Genomic DNA, 11,922 nt, shown 5'->3' on the forward strand with positions numbered 1-11,922 from the left:
TATGAGAATATTATTTTTATTTTTTGAAATTTTGTTTTTACGGTGATGTTTTAATTTTTTTGGTGGATATACAGTTTTAAAATTTTGAGAAACTAATGTTAACCAAATTTTTTGGAAAAATAATATAGCGATATATGGATGTTTTAATTTGGGAACTATGATCATTGAAAGACCAATTTAAGAATTTACTCCATTTATTAGATATAAATTGGCTTTGTTGTTTAAGGTTATAAAATATAATGTTGCACCTAATAACCGGTAAAATGTGCTTCTATTATTATATAAGCATCCACAACAAGATCAAACTAATGTGTAAAACGAACCTTGGGAGTTTATCAACTTTATTCTATAATCTTATAGTATTCTATCTTTGTTTATCTACTGCACAAAACAAGTCCTAATTTAATGTATAAAAACAAAAAAGATAAACCTTTTAAAAATCAGGATTTGAGTATTTGACTACTCTGATTATATATTTTTAGAGCAAATACATGTGAATTAAAATAAACATATTATAAACACTATTAGTACCAATATAATTAATGCAATTTTTTTATCGCCTATAATTATAGTTTCCAACACTTTTGATTACAGTATATGCATAACTTCAACTTCTTAACTTCCAATAAATCCTTTTATCTACACAGTTAAAGCTTGGAGCAATTAACTGGTCTACTAAGTTCATCTTCGTGCCATAAACGACCTCAACTACTAACACTATTCATTATCCATTTCCCCCCTTACTTTTTATTCTATCTTGTATTATTATAAACACAATGCTTTGCTGGCAATTAGTGTTTCTTTATTAAGAGCTTTCTTTATGCTTTCCTTTCAAATATTTGCTGGCAACCTTGCATTTTGTAACACTACTATAAAAAACACTTTTTACGACGGTTAAATCACATATTTTACGATGGTTTTGAACCGTCGTTAAAATGGGTGTCGTAAAAAGTAAAAAAAAACAACGACGGTTTAGATAACCGTCTTTGTATGTTCCACTTTTTACGACGGTTTGGATAACCGTCTTTGTATGTTCCACTTTTTACGACGATTTAGAAAAACATGATTTTATTAGGTGTATTAAGACGGTCGTTAGAGAGTCTTTTCAACAATACATTTGTACGACGATTATTTTATAACCGTCTTAGAAAGTCATCTATACTAAGACGGTTGTGCTGTAACTGTCTTAGATTGTCACTACATACTAAGACGATTATCCATATAACCGTCTTAGTATGTCGAATATACTACGACAGTTATTCCTAGAACCGTTTTAGTATGCATTCAATTTTTTTCTTTTTTTTTTGTTTGTTTATGGTAACTTTCAATAAGACATACATTGATGACAACCAAAAGTATCATCATCATTTTCAACAATTATAAAATCATTTTCACCAATTATAAAAGTATCATCATCATTTACAAGTGTGAAAAAATGAATATATATATAGGACCATCACAATACAATAAAATTTTTAAGCTTCATGCATGTATGTAAGAAGTTTTGCTATCAACAATATTAAATTGAAAATAATTCAATTCATAAGCCTTACTTATGATTGTTCAATGAATGACTATGTAAGTGCCGCAACAACAAAAACCCATGTCATGCTATGGAGATCCAGTAGGAATGACATATACAACTAAAAAAGGTAATATATATTAAAGAAGTAACTACTAGTGTGAACAATAAGTAGAAAAAAAACTTTTTGTTGATCAACTATGTTTCTGGTTATTATCTTCACCTGGTGGAGCATGGATGCGGCTCCTTAGTTCTTCCAAAGCTTCTATGCTCTCCGTATCAAAGCCTCCTGCAAACTGAAAAGAGTTCCACTCCAATTAACTCCTAATGTTTGATAATATAGATTTCATATATTGATAATATACCTATGCTCAATATAATATAATTAGGTCCCTTCTATATCCCCAATTTACAAAAGGTATCCCCAATTTACAAGAGGCTTATGATTATACCTGAAAATGAAGCTTCCACGAGTGTACCTCACAAATTTCACAGCTATGTCAAGAGCATCAGCCACTTCCACTATAACAGTAACCTCAAATATAATTATCGCTTCTGTGTAAGCAACTGGTCTATTATTCACTTTTTAAATTAGTTAGAAATCAACTAAATCAAATAATCTAAGCATTTTATTTTATTTTTATTAATTTTTCAATTATCATTTGTAATTCACTTTAGCAAAACTAATTCAAAAGCGCATTTAACTTCAAATATATTAGACATTTTTAAGTTTACTACTATTATTAAATATCAGTATATATTTTCATAATTTCATACTAAAATATATAATTAAATATAGTAAATATTTTAATTTCCACAAATACGGTCCAAATAATTTTCATACCACATTAAATATAGTAAATATATCAATATATTAATTTTCACAAGAGACTTTTTTAATCTGAAGCATCAAACTAATTATATAGAAAAGATTCTTCCAAATAATCCAATTTTTGATATTATGCGTATTTATGCTATCTTACCAAATAATATAGAATATAATTATCAATCAAACTATATATCCTAGAAGCGGTAACTCTTAAAGTGCTAAATGCACAAACATATCAAAAAGATTAAAAAAATGTATTATGACCATTTTTTGTGGTAACAAAATTAAAAAAAAAAAAAACTATAACTGATTGTAAGTAAACATATTTTTTGCATGCAAAATTCATTTTAATAAGTCATAAACATGCTTAGTTTCACCAGTTACAAAATTTTATAGTACAATTAAAACATTTATAAGTTTTAAAAAAAAAGTGTAGCACAAGCAAAACATTACCATATTTCCAAAAATGAAATATGTTTTAAGTGCTTAAAAAAAACTGACCTCTTCAGGTGTCCATTATCCTTTGGTAGAGCGCCTTGTAGGGCCAGTAGTCCTCCTACATATATGTATTTCATCGTAAGAAAAAACTCACTTCATTGTGTTCATAGAAACAATTTACTAAGGTTATCTACAAAGGTTTCTTTTGTCTTTCTTTATTTTTATATGTGAAACATTATTTGTTCAAGAGAAAGGACAGGACGTAGAGAGATCAAGAATAAAGTCGGAACAAAAAAAAATTATTAGGAAATTAATAAATTATTTTTAAAAAGATAGCAAGTAACAGCTCCACATATAAACACCTCAATTGTTAAGTGTTGAACTAGAGAGAAACAGGCTAAACACCAGTATAATTTCACTTCACTCACGTATCACGCTAATGCTAAAGGACTTCATAATATTAAAAGAACGAATGTAATTAAACAGAGATGATTTTTGAGAATTACCCATTAAGAGTTGTAATTTTTTGAATACCTTCTATCATCCCATGAACAAACTTCTGCAAACAAACACAGAAATTAGGAGAAGTTAAAAGCAAAAATAGAAAGAAAAAAAATCAACGATTTTTTTCTCAACCAAACAATCGAAGAAAAGAATATTCAAAATCTTCAAAAAAATCACATTATATCACATTATATATATTCTGCAATAACCAGAATGAAACCAATGTTCTGATGATTAAAATGTCTAGAATACTATGCAAAACCACATTTAATAATTTTAATCATAACTGTTAATCCTATTAATGAAATTAAATGTGAAGAACACGAGGTATTTCATAGCCTTGTGGCCAAAATGAAACACGGGAGAAAGACCATGCCCACACAGGGAGTGTGCTTAAAGTGAAATAAAACATGCAGATCAAATTCAATTTCTAACCTATGTTCCATTCATAACAATTAAAATTTATTTTCAAATACATCAATGCCCATGTACACATCAAACTTCCAATTACCGGCAACAGCAGTAGAGAGCCTTGGATAGTCTTCCTACATGGTAGTCATTAAAATTAACTAAGGAAAATGACTATTGATTAAACATTTGAGTCGCACAAGCATGCCAGGGAAAGATAAGCAATACCTTCCATGTATAGTTCACAAATATTCCATCACATATATCAAAGAACGGCTTATTATGTTCATTTACTTGATCTTGCCAATTCAATTTACCATCAAGTGTAACACTGTCATACCTACATGACCAAGAAAACACATGAAAGTCAACTTTTGGCACAATGCACAGCAATACAAAAATTGTTGACTTATCATCTAATATTCACCATATCACTAATGATCCAAGCATAGAAGAATGCATTATCAACGATAAACTTCTCTTCTAAAAATTGCAGATTTTACTAACTTAAGTTTAAAAAAATATCCAAGTAATTGTTCTAGTAAAATCTCTACAATATTATTATTCCCCATTATTTACTTATATATTTATTTATATATCAATCTGGGCAGTAATTAGATGAAACACGATGCACCTTCAACATAAAAGCCCAAATTCAAATAATTTTAGTCTATTAAATTTGGCACTATATGCACATTAGAAGCATCTTATGCTCTGGTAGTGCAGGCCAACAGTTCACCTATTTCTCAAATATCAATTCAATTATATAATATAAAATTCAAATGGAGTAATAGACATGAATATAAAGCTAATAAGCACACAGAGATAAAAAAATTATTTACTAGCCACCCATCAAAGCCTAGATCAACAGCAAGCTCGACCAGACATTCTGCATACATATGTGCAGTTTCCTTTGTTGAAAACAGTGTATCACAGACAACCTTTCCTTCATCCCATTTAGTGATGAAAGTCCCCAACACCTGAAATATTAAAGGAACAAGTACAACTAAAGAATAATCCATTTGTTTTAATTAAAGCATGAGCTATCAGAAACTTCTACAAGCAATAAACAAACTCAAATGCCATAAAGCTGGAGCTCTAATAAAAGAATCAGAAAAGAAGTTTGAAGCTACTAAGTGATATTGGATTAGTTGAACATTTAAACTAAATCAATTGTATAAGTGATTAAATGAGCTTTAAAGCTGATAGCTAGTAAGCAAAAAGAGGAAACAAATTGTCTAAATTCTAAAATATATGAGTGTGGACCATGTGGTTATATTATCAATCTAACTTTTTTATCTTTGAATCTCTCACCCCAATTTACATCAGCCCCAACAAATTTAAGAAAGCTTATGATGCAAGTTCAAATCAAATCCTATCTTTGATCTCCGCAAGTTTAAATCTTCCAATCCTATTTGAGTAGACATGAAGCTCCCAAACAAGATTAAGTTGGATGACTTCCTAGAGAGATACAACCACCAATCAAGAGAGCAAGTACTAAAAGATACATGATGTCATTTGTCATATATTCTGTCATGGCACAAATATTTCAAGCATCCTTACTTTTGTACCAATGACTTGATCCTGTATTGGCATTCCTGTATCTTTCAATGCCTCCATCAGAATTTTTTTTTAAACCATGAGGTGTCTTGACTTGATGATGGATCGTCCCTATCAATACCTTGCTTCTAGCTCTAAAATATGCAAAAAAAAGAGCAACTATAAGAATCAAGACAAACAAAATCACAGAACATAAGGGGTTAAATTTGTTTCTCAGTTTACTGGTTAACTAAGAATTTTATTTAGCAATTTATTTTAAATTGAAACTAAACCCATCCTCACCAATCACATGAACACCACCATATTTGTGGAAGTATATATATTGAGGGTCATTTTTATATTGGAGGCTTAGAGCAAGAGGAGTAAATATTGATCATAAAACCATACATAGATAGTCAAGATTAAAGACTACTTAAAGTTGCATGACCAAATGAAAAAAAAATTAACATCACTTTAATGTTTTAATCTTCAATATTCATGAAAAAAATCTAATAATCAGTATTTGATCCTCTCACCTTCATATATGAAAGCTTTACACTTGCATGACAACAATGAAATGCAAAACTCGATATGGCCACATCTTCTCCAAATGTTGCAGCTCCCAAGAGACATGAGATACAAAAAAAATTGGTAATAACATGAATGGGTCTACTGTTGATCTTTGGCAGTGACATTGATGCATTTTAGAATAAGTTTCTTGAGGGAGAGAGTAGGAAAAGCCCAAAAGATGGGGTCTCATGCCTCAATCTTCTCAATTTGGCATCCAATATAAAAATAATAAATTAAAACACACACAAAACAAAAAAAAATGCCAAAAACAAATAAACATGATCGCAGGGACATATCTCACAACGTTCTCAGGGGAAACCTCCAATATCTCGCGGGCCTGCAAAATCTCGTGGTGCTGAACATCTCGTACAACAAATTCACAGGACGCGTTCCAGACATGCTATTCTTTGTGAAGCTGCCGCTGAGCGTGCTGGCGGGGAACCCAGAGTTGTGCTTCTCCGGCAATGAGTGCAGCGGCAGAGGGAAGTCGGAGCAGCGGGCGAGGGTGGTGCGCGTGGCGATGGTGGTTCTGCTTTGCACAATGTTTGTGCTGCTAATGGCGATGTTGTACATGGTGGTGGCAGCGAAACGACGAGGGGACCGCCAAAACGACGTGGAGTTGGATGGCAAGGACAACAATGCGGACATGGCTCCACCTTGGGAAAAAATCCTCCCGAAGCTAGGGTTACATATAGAGGGGAATGCAGTTCAGAGAGAAAACGGAAGACGAAGAGTGTGATTTTGGAGACAAACATTGAGAGAGACAAACAGAGAGAGTGTGGAAATAGAAAAATTAGGGTTTTGTTGTTTGTGTGGGTGAAGAGTGCGATGTGGTCTAAGAAAATGAGAACGTGAAAGATAGTGTGTCATAAATGGGCTAAAAACAATGACGTTTTTACTTATAAACCCATCGTGGTAATTGTTCCTTCTAGTACATTCTAAGGCGATTTTGTAAAACCGTCTTAGAATGTGTGTCATAAAAAAAAATATTCTTCTTAATTACAAAACTGTCACCGCATGACTTTCTAAGATGGTTACATATAACCGTCTAGGAATGCGCATCATAAAAAAATAATTTTGTAGTAGTGCAAGGACTTGACAGAGCATATTCAATTAGGATCAAAGATGTTCTTAATTAGTGTTAGACAACTATTTGTGGTTGGCTAGTTGCACAATCAGGCCCCAAGTAACATTAGGCCTTATTTTATTGTAAAGTGGATACTGAATTGAAAGTTAATCTTAGAAAAGGTTGCATATCCTAATGAGATGGTATCCATAGATGTTTTCATTGTTGCCACTCCATAATTAGAGGAAAAAAGTGTTTATCTTTTTGTTGTCCAATCCTTTTTACATGTTGGAGAGAAAGAATAGGCTATTACTCACCTATTGACTTGGGCAAAATCCACTCCTTTTCAAAGTAACACAATTGGTTAAATATGTATAAATTTTGTTTTACCTGTGCTATTTTTATATGAAAATGAGTTGATTTTTATTGTATTTGGGTATTATGTGTTGACTTTAGAGTTGCTTCACAGATTAGAAAAAGCATTCTTGGCCTAGGGGGTGATGGAGCAAGTGCAACCACTGTCCTTGGAGCAAATTTTTCTACTGGTTTTGTTGCAGGAACTTTAGCATCAGCTGTCCCTGCCAAGAAAAGGCAGAAATTTGGACCTAACATCATCAGGAAAAGTAATAATCCTGTCTTCTTGTAAAAGGTGAAATTTATTATTTGAAAAACAATGGGCTAGCTGTTGAATAATCAACTTTACCATAATACTATGCTTGATCTTAAATTGTAGTAAGTTTGGTTCATAATGCAGATTAACTTGCAGTGTTGGATAATTGGTCATTATTAATGGTTTTCCAGCAAGTATAATTTTGCAGTGTATTTGGTTTTGGTGTAGTAATTTTATAATATATGACAATATTATTGGTATTTTGATGTGCAACTCTCGAGGTGGAAAATAAATCATATAAGGTTAGTTTGAATTCTATCAATTTATTGTTGGCTAGAGGATCTGATTTCTTAGATAATTTTATTCATAAGAAGTTGATCGAGTTTAAATTCGTTGTTTACATTTATTTAGTTTGATACATCAGTTTTTCCTAAAAACCGATGTTGTTTTCTGTACTACAACATCGATTTTTATAATGTTATATTAATATAAAATTCTATATCAAACTAAATAAATGTAAACAACGATGTAGAAAGTGTATTTACAACATTGGTTATGACCAAAATCGATGTTGTAAACACACTTTCTACATCGATTTTGGCCAAAACCAATACTGTAAGCACATTCAACATCAGTTTTAATTTTCAAAAACCGATATTATATCTGACTTTCAACATCGGTTTTTACAGAACCGATGTAGAAAGTGTTTCAGAATACACAATTCAACATCAGTTTTTCCTAAAAACCGATGTTGTTTTCTGTACTACAACATCGATTTTTATAAAAATGATGTTGTTTTTTGCATGATAACATCAGTTTTATTAAAAATTGATGTTGGTTTTTGCATAATTTACATTTTTTGTTTATTTTTTATAATATAACATCGATTTTCTTTAAAACCGATGTTGTATAGTGTATTTTAACATTGGTTTTGATAATCGATGTTAACGTTGATATTTTTAATGTCGGTATTTTCAACATCAGTTCAAAACCGATGTTGAATGTCCAAAATAACCGATTTTAAAAGTGTTTTTTCTAGTAATGATCCCGATTAATGGTAGGGACCTCAGATAAAACTTTTCATATATTAAGGACCTGATTCAAAGGAAAATTTTATTAGGGATCAAACGCAAAAGTCAAGTATATATTAAAGATCAAAAAAATATTTAAGCCATTAAGAAAATAATATTTTTTAGGTTTAAATAAACGGATGATCATCCTTAAAAAAAAAACCACGGTAGTCTCACCATTTGCTTATATAAGCACAATTGTCTTAAGAAAATGATCTCTAGGATCAAGATGGCCACTCCACAAAAGTCTAATTAATGTGAAATTTGCAATCATTATCTTTTCATTTGGTTATATGCCATGCTTTTTTCTCATTTAATTTATGTTTTATAAGTTTGCTAAATGTATCAATTTCCTAAACATTAATGCTTGAGATGTTATAGTTCAATCCATTTTACTTCATATGTTATGTCTTGGGATTGATTTTATGCTAATGTATTGTTTGTAATTATAGTTATCTGCATGAAATTAGAGGAAAGAAATGTTGTGACTCTCCGCTGCCATGTTGATGAGAATTGTCAAAATCTTTGTCTAGATTGTGGTTGCAAATGCATTGACACTTGGTGTACATGTCCAGGAGGCCCTCCTCCTCTCACCAAAAATAATCACACTCATGCACTTTGAAAGAATGGATTAGTAAGGAAGAATTGCATATTACTATTAATTATTGTATTGAACATTAACTTTCGATATTAAATAAAAATGAAAGGAGCATTAAGCTCCCTTAAACTTTACTTATTTTTGTAAATGGACATCTTTAACTTTAACTTTGTCTTAATTAATCCTTAAATTATAATTTTTTTTTCAAATAGATACCATGAACTTTAAAACTATTATGATTGATATTTAAACTTTAAATTTTCATAAATAAACAACTTACACTTTAATTACATTTCAATTAATCTTTAAAATTTTTCTTTTTACTAATATTATTTTTCAAATGTTTTTATCTTAAAGGTTAATTATTCATTTTATTGTTACAACTCATTTTTTCATATTTAAAATATAATCAAGAATATAATGTTTAAAAAGTGATTTGTAAAAAAGTCTAATTAACAGTTGAGTTTTAATAAATAAACAACTGTGATTCTTTTATCATTAATTTAATTCAAATTTAATATAATTAAGATTATGTTTATGAAAGGGGTCATTTTAAGAATTAATTGAGAAGAAATTGGAATTAGGTGTCTATATGCAAAACAGGTAAAATTTAAGGATTGATTGAAACAAAATTAAGTTCATTGTGTCTATTTGAAAAAGAGATGGAATTGATGGATCAATTAGGACAAAATTAAAGTATAGGGTGTATATTTGTAAAAATCATAAAGTTTAAGATGCCTGAATGCTTTTTTCCTGAAATAAAATGTAAACTTTTTCAACAATCTTTGGTGATATATATATATATATATATATATATATATATATATATATATATATATATATATATATATATATATATATATATATATATATATATTTGCATTTACTCTGATTAGTTTTATGACTACTAGGAAGTTACATTATGAGGGTTATTTGAAGAAATAGGAAATGATTAAATTAAAATAATGCTTAGAAGTAATTTGATTGATGATAAAATAAATTAAAAATATATAGTGTTTAAATATTTGATATTTTTAATTTAAAAAATCTTACAAAGTGATATAATTATATTTCAATGATTATTTACAAAAATTTTATAGTTAGTGTTAATTGAAGAAAATTAATTGTTCATTATCAAAATTATTGAAATGTCAAAATTTAGTCTCATAGTTTTAATTAAGAAAAAAAAATAATATTACTGATGTAGATCCAACTGCGTACAAACTATTTTTTTTAGTAGTCTAAGAGTTTAGAACAAGTGTCATAACATATGAGAAAAGACATTATTATGATACAAACCATGGATATATGTTCAAGTTGAATAGAAGTACTAAACCAAACCCTTTTTCTTTAAGTATTTAACTTAATAACATGTCCAGAATATAAGGTCAATTTCATTAATTAAGTTAGGACAATTTTGTGACAGTTTATCTACACGTACACTCAATAGTGACATGAGAAAGAGTACTATGTGATTTCATATAAGAATGAGAAAGACTTTGTAAAAATAAAAAATGAAGACTCAAAATTATAATGTAAGAGGAGAGACTATATTATTCCAGAAGTAGTTTATGATAAAGTTAATTCCATGTAATATTTTTTGTGTGATTTTATGTGTATATTTATAATTTTTTAATTCATTCAATTTTACATTTAATATTCTTTTTTAGAAAAATGAATAAATATTGATTATGGTGAAAATAGAACATACAACCTGTACAAATTGTATAAACTTGACCAATAGTTAAAAAAGAAAAGGGTTATGTATTGAAAGAATAAAAAGTTTTATATAGTTATTCAATCACAATTTATCATATATGATAAGTTTGTTGATTTTTAAAATAATTCAAATGATAATTTATAATTAAATGGTAGTGTAAAATTATTTACACTTTTGATACATAAACATTAACTCTTGTTAAATAGGACACGCTTAAGATTTTTGAAAACTTATTAAGCATGAATAGGCCAACTTATTTTATACATACATAATATAACACTAAAACCGAATCCAAACAGTTAATATAAATGATCATACGGTTTATAAAATCCTAATTAATATATATATATATATATATATATATATATATATATATATATATAATGTAATTTGTGACAACCAATCAATTAATTTCCATCATTCAATTAAATAATTTGATTTAATTTAATTAATTATTTGATTTTTTAAATAACCATAATTAAAGTGTTTGGCTCTTCAGTGAGATCTTAGGTATCATACGATGGCTTTTGCTATATCCACTTTTTTTTTTTTAACACTTTCATTTATTATTTTTATATTTTTTATTATCATATGTATTCTTTATATCCATGACATTCATACAAAATCATTATTCCATAATGTTTTCCATAACAATGTTTTAATTTTTACATTTTTTAATATTGTTTTGTATTTCAAAAAGTACTTTTCAGAATGTTAAAAAAATAAAATTTTGTTCCAAAAAATCCTTTCCAAAATGTTAAGGAAAATATCCACACAAAAAAAATCTCGCGTAGAACACTAGTATCATTAAAAATATCATAAAATAAAAATTGTACAATAGTGAAGTAGTTGAAGAAGAGAAAATAAATAATTGATATTGGTCATACAATTTGGATAACTCTAAGAGACACACTACTAGAAAAAATAGTTTTAACATCATTACGTTAACATCGAAAAAAATCGATGTTAACGAAAACATGGTGGCATATTCGTGAATATCAAGAGCCTCTTAACATTTATTTTTTAAAAAATTGATGTTAACATAGTC

The 11,922-nt window shown here is 28.8% G+C and overlaps 1 protein-coding gene across 1 annotated transcript; it reads right to left on the minus strand.

Annotated features, from left to right (window-relative positions):
• Window positions 1–1,716: 1,716 nt before the first annotated feature.
• LOC102668646 (cytosolic endo-beta-N-acetylglucosaminidase 1-like) lies at window positions 1,717–5,321 on the minus strand. The gene is made up of 8 exons (XM_041011819.1): window positions 5,265–5,321; window positions 4,551–4,681; window positions 3,930–4,041; window positions 3,770–3,838; window positions 3,324–3,348; window positions 2,853–2,907; window positions 1,956–2,094; window positions 1,717–1,818 (listed from the first exon to the last, which is right to left on the minus strand). Exons 1-8 carry the CDS (start codon window positions 5,319–5,321, stop codon window positions 1,717–1,719), a joined length of 690 nt encoding a protein of 229 aa, XP_040867753.1.
• Between the last annotated feature and the right edge of the window lie 6,601 nt (window positions 5,322–11,922).

The sequence above is a fragment of the Glycine max genome, chromosome 18 (genome assembly GCF_000004515.6).
Source record: "Glycine max cultivar Williams 82 chromosome 18, Glycine_max_v4.0, whole genome shotgun sequence".
Lineage (NCBI taxonomy): Eukaryota > Viridiplantae > Streptophyta > Magnoliopsida > Fabales > Fabaceae > Glycine > Glycine max.

Bases quoted from the DNA above. Each gene is read 5' to 3' on its own strand.
- LOC102668646 (XM_041011819.1), bottom strand. From the start codon at position 5,321: ATGGAGGCATTGAAAGATACAGGAATGCCAATACAGGATCAAGTCATT. The intron at 4,042-4,550 runs GTGGCTAGTAAA...TTGGTCATGTAG, and splicing joins GTTGATCTAGGCTTTGATGG to GTATGACAGTGTTACACTTG. The intron at 2,095-2,852 runs GTCAGTTTTTTT...AGTGAATAATAG, and splicing joins GATAATGGACACCTGAAGAG to ACCAGTTGCTTACACAGAAG.